At 35.8% G+C, this 5,816-nt stretch overlaps 1 protein-coding gene across 1 annotated transcript in view; it reads right to left on the reverse strand.

Annotated features, from left to right (window-relative positions):
- The window catches only part of ADRA1B (adrenoceptor alpha 1B), a 338,447-nt gene extending 333,745 nt beyond the window's left edge, over positions 1 to 4,702 (reverse strand). The window contains exon 1 of the mRNA XM_044084504.1: positions 3,313 to 4,702. Within this exon, the coding sequence (XP_043940439.1) occupies positions 3,313 to 4,285 (973 nt within the window). The 5' untranslated portion in view covers positions 4,286 to 4,702. The remainder of the gene's footprint in view (positions 1 to 3,312) is intronic.
- Positions 4,703 to 5,816: the final 1,114 nt, after the last annotated feature.

The following is a 5,816-nucleotide window of genomic DNA, read 5'->3' on the forward strand; positions in this document are numbered from 1 at the left end:
AACCCTTCACCTACAAGTCAAATCAATGTACTCCAGAGAACCAGATGGTATTTCATGCTTTTCTTTAGGTGCATAACGTCCCACACTCTCTGAGACCATAATTAGTGTGATTTATATTTTCTTTCAGCAAGTTTATTTTTGGTTATGAAAAATGTATTCATGCAGACAAATTCCTACATGTTAGATCATTAGTCCTGAAATACTGCTAGATTAACCCATCTGAAACCAAACAAAACATCCTTAATCTCCCGTGTATAAAAATTCTGCCTAGTTCTTCAATTTAAGACAAACTTTGTGTAGTATATTGTGAGTAGAGTGCATTTAGCTGCTGCCACATTTTTAGGTATATGTACTTTCTCCGCACCTGCTAATTTGGCTTAAAATCATATTTTTTATCACTAATTTGCAAATAGGTGCATTCATCATTTGATTAATGTCCTTTTGTTTGTTCACATCCTAACAGTTGAAAATTTATTATAGCAATATTTTCAGAATGTACAAACTATTCATTTACTGAGAATTTTTGCAGTGCAACCATACCAGCATGGTAAACTTATTACTGGTATTGTTTCATTTCTTGCTTTCCTGTGAGACATAGTACAAACCAGTTCAGTGGAAGAATGCACAAAGTACTGTGAGGAAAGATAGTTTTAGTCAGAACATGGCATACAGTAAAGCACACTGTGGCATGCTTTATTGAGTAGGTGCTGTCCAGCATTTTCAGGTCTGGCGAATGATTGAAATAAATCTTATTGAAGGCAGTACCAAAGGTTTTTCTGTGACCTCTGTTGGAAAAGATAATTCACAAAGGATTTTCAGCAACTCACAGAGTAGACTGATATGCGGAAACTAGTATTTAAGCAAGAAAAAGTGCATGTGGTGGCAAATACACAGAAGAACCACACTAGACCAGGTTGTTCATATAGGTGGACACAGGAGAAAATACTTTGAGGGTTGTAGTAAATTTAAATGTTCATTCTTAAGCCATACCTCATGAAACAGCAGTACCAAATGGCAAGAGTCTATTGGAATTCATTGTTAGAAGGACAAACTCCTTGCAGGTAGAAGTCATATTGCCCCTTTGCAACAGCTGGACAGGACTTATATATATATATATATATATATATATATATATATATATATATATATATATATATATATATATATATATATATATATATATAGTGTCTATGTCAATTCTTCGAACGCTCTCAATTTCGAACGTTACATGGTCGAGACCAAACATTAGAAATTGCAAGTGTTCAAAGATTGACTTTCAATGGCGCTGTACAGTGCAGATAGGGAGAAGTTCCCTTTTCTACACTGAAGTGCCGTCTTGGAGTTGGTATATATATATATATATATATATATATCAGTAGGGGGGGTGTGGAGGGGTGCAGTGGGGCTTGTCCCCCTGCTCACACTGTTAAGGTGTATTTTTCTTTTTTTTATGATATTCGAACATCCAAATGTCGAACATTTTGTCTCGGCCATGTAATGTTTCACATTTTGGATGTTTGAATATTTAACATAGATCATATATATATATATATATATATATATATATATATATATATATATATATATATATATATATATATATATATATATATATATATATTTATACATACACATATAAAAATAATGCATGATAAAATGATAGGCAGTCATAAATGAGGACAGCTGGCAAACATCAGTATGGAAAGAGTCGGGAGATTAGGAAAGTGTATTAGAAAAACCAAGGGCTGGAGATGTGACATTTTCATCTTATAAGACCGCAGATGGTAAAGGTGAATAGAATAGATTTAAAAATAATGGATACGGATTGATGAACAGATACTGGTTGCAGTTAGAAAGGACAAATTTAAGTCTGAAGTGAGGCAGCATTACTTCATGAAAAGAGCTGTAAGGCAGGGTTTTAATTTTCAGAGGGTGTAGCAAAATATGTAACAGATAAATGTTACAGATACTAAGTCTGTTTCCTTTGATACTTGATACTTTGTATGTTATATTACACTTTTATTTTTATTTAACTGAATAAGTGTGCTTTCAAGGTAACTGTGCTTCCTTTGTAGTAGGGGTTAACAGTTCTAGAGACTTACAATGCTTTTAGTAGTGAACCATTAATAAACACTTCCTTAGAAGTTTCTTTTTCTGTTTTTAAAGTGGAAAAATATGAAGACCAAGCAAAAAAGAACTATTTTTTTCCTACCGGTACAGTATGATTTAGGAGTGTGTGCGTGTGTGTGTGTGTGTGTGTGTGTGTGTGTGTGTGTGTGTGTGTGTGTGCGTGTGTGTGCGTGTGTGTGTGTGTGTGTGTGTGTGTGTGTGTGTGTGTGTGTGTGTGTGTGTGTGTGTGTGTGTGTGTGTGTGTGTGTGTGTGTGTGTGTGTGCATGTATGTGCGTGTGTTTGTGTGTGTGTGTGTGTGTGTGTGTGTGTGTGTATGAATGTGTGTGCGTTCAACTAATGCATGCAAAATTTCTTCCTGAAAACTGCCTAGCCTGGGACTTGAACTGACTCATCTTATGAAATGTGCACTGACAAGACCTACAATGCATTTCCGATCAGAAAAAAGGTTTTCAGAAGTACGCTGTTTAATGATATTATTACAACAGAAAAATATATTTGAAACACATGATGTTAATAAATTCACCTCTAATTAGAATTAAAGGTATGTACATCAACACACTGAAAATATAGTTGTACCTTTCCAGTGCTGATTATTGAAGAGGGCATGTCCAGTACTATTTAATGGTAGTTTGCCTACACTATTAGCACCTCTGTATTATGAGGGTATGTGCATCTGAGTATGTTAAAGCTTTAGTGATTTCAATTATTCTAAGATCTGTATGAATATATTTGGATGCACCAATTTATTATCATTATAATTATTATTATTATTACTATTACAGATTTTTGCTATTCCTTTTCAGGTCAAAAAATTATTTTGATTGTGTAATAATCATGTGTTGTGGATTTAGTAACAACACTGATTTTGTGGTAGCTGGGTAACATGCATTTATTAACAACAGGTGTCTAATTTGTAGCTCAGATTCAGCAAGTAGTATACATTTGTTACTAACATAATTATTTATCATTTGCTTAGCCTTATGGTAACTGACAAAAACATACAGACATTATCCCATGTAGAAATCCAGAAATGTGTATTAATTTAATGAACTGCATAAAAATATAACTAAATGTGAGGAAAGTCAACATAAGTTAGTACAGTGAATACATTTTTTTTTGCGGAAACAATATTTTATTCAAGAAGTTATTTGTTTTATTCCATGAGTTTAAAAATTCCTTACCTATAGGAAGAGCAATAAAGAAGGGAAGCCAGCAGAGTATAAACATGCCCACAACAATGCCCAGTGTTTTAGCTGCCTTCTTTTGTCTTGAAAACTTGAGAAGTTTCACAGACAGTGCTGTCCTTAAAGGGTGCCCCCTTGACTTTGAGCCATGCCCCTCTGTTTCTTCCTGACTCCCCCGATAATGAATCCTTAGTGTAAGCTCCTTAGTCCTTGTCCGTTCCCGCATTACTCCAGCTTGGAGGTTCTTGGTTGTTCTTTTGGCGACAAAATAGACCCTACAGTACATAACCAGGACCACAGTTAATGGAATGTAAAATGAACCTAGAGATGAGAACAAGGCATAAAAAGGCTCCTCAGTTATGCGACATTCTTTTTCATCTGGAGGTGCTGGCTCCTTCCAGCCAAGAAGTGGACCGATAGAGATAACTATGGACAAAACCCAAACCACAAGGAGTGCCAGCACAGCTTTTCTTTTTGTCACTAATGCTGGGTACTGAAGGGAATATTTTACCCCTATGTATCTATCAATGGAAATTGCACAGAGGCTCATGATGGAGGCAGTACAACATAAGACATCCATAGCAGCCCATATGTCACAGAAAATCCTTCCGAACACCCAATAGCCCTCAATCTCAAATGTTGCTGAGAAAGGCACCACTGTGAAACTCAATAAAAGATCTGCAATAGCAAGGTTAATAATAAAATAGTTGGTTGGAGTTCTCAGATGCCTGTTACAAGCAACTGAAAGTATAACCACAATGTTTCCAGCTATGGCAAACACTATAAATATGCCCAGAACAAGTCCAAGGGTTATTGCCCTTGCAGGGTCCAATTCAGAGAGTGTCTCATTCTTGGAAGTCTGATTTGAGATATTAGTTGCCACATCCGAGTGCAGAAGATGTGAGAAGGCAGAATAATCATTGGTTACTGACTGATCCCCATTAAAGCCTGTGTCCATTTTAAAAATCATCCCCCATAGCAAGGTGTACGTACACAGACAGTAATTCAGTCTGCTCTGAAGTAAGTGGAAAGCTACAAGAGTTAACTTGAAAGTCACAGGAAGGTTTCACTAAAATGAATCAGTCCATGTGAATTGTGCTGGCAGGCACATAGACATAAATAGATAAATATTTAAACCAGCGGCAGCCTTCCTGCAAGTCTTGTTGGTCATGATGAGACATCTGGAGCTTCTGTCAGCCTTCATTTTCTCTGTTTCATATTCACTAGGCTAGGATGCCAGACACTGCTTTGCTCTGATGACATGCTTCCCTGAGCACTGACTGCGAATGTTTATGCCAGGAGGGCTGGAACAGCTGTCTTTGCTTGCTTCTGTTACTGCTGTAGCTAGCTGTTGCTCTTGGTGACATCATTAACAAGTTCACATTGCAGAGTCTCTGATCATAGGAGTGTCACTCTGATCAAAGGAGTGCAGTCAACAAGCTGCCCTGTCCCGCTGCAGCACTAACAAGGCAAAGAACTTCTGGTTCGTTAACAACTTGTGCACACCCAAAGTGCTGTGCTGATAAATGCATGTGTTCTACTGCACGCTGTTTACTGCTAATCTCATGCAGTGCTAAATACATAGAATATGGTAGCCTAATAACAGGACCACTGAATAACACTGTGATGCTGTTTTACACAGATTAAAGTAATATGACCATTGATCTAATTACTCAGCTGGTTTATTACTATACACTCAATTATTCGGGTGCTTTTGTGGTAATTATTATATATATACTTTAATAGATTAATAAATAATGCACTTTTAAATATTATATACTAACAAGACGTTTTAAGCTACAGAGTGAAACAGCCACATTACCTTCATCAGCTTTGCATTTGTTTAGAATACTGCACGAAAGAGCAGCTGTATTTAAGGATGGCTTCTTGTATACAAAGAGGTGTCATGGACTGTAGGAGCAAACAGCACCAAACAGAGTGAAAACATAAATTTGAATATAGACTTGTACTTTGCCATATATAAAATAAGAGACAATATATGCAGTGCTTACGTTATGTATAGACAGAGAAGCAATAATAATGCAGAACACCCATGCTCTGGATCTAGGATTTATTATGTATAACCTATTTTAAGCATTAATATAAGTGAAAAGAAAGAAAGAAAAAGAAAACAAAAACAAAACATTAACACAGTTTATTATATACTGCCGATGTGTAACCAATGACTAATTTACAATTAATTATTTCAATCAGTTTGTTTTCAGGTTATGAAAAAATGTGGACTTGGAAACTTTCTGTATGCCTCCTCTGTAAGGTGTAGTAACAAACATCATCAGCTATATCTTCTAATGTTGGATTTTGTGTTCAAAAGTGAAATAATTAATAAAACTTATCTTACAGAAAAGAGTGTTCCTCATCTGTGTTAAAAAATATTAACATGCAGCCCCTCTGGCTATACATAATACTGTTATGGCTCTAGAACAAAAGTGAAATAATTAGTAAATTTTGACTTACAGAAAATTATATGCCTTAACTGTACT

This window comes from Protopterus annectens, chromosome 9.part0 (assembly GCF_019279795.1).
Source record: "Protopterus annectens isolate FY-2018-M chromosome 9.part0, PAN1.0, whole genome shotgun sequence".
NCBI lineage: Eukaryota > Metazoa > Chordata > Ceratodontiformes > Protopteridae > Protopterus > Protopterus annectens.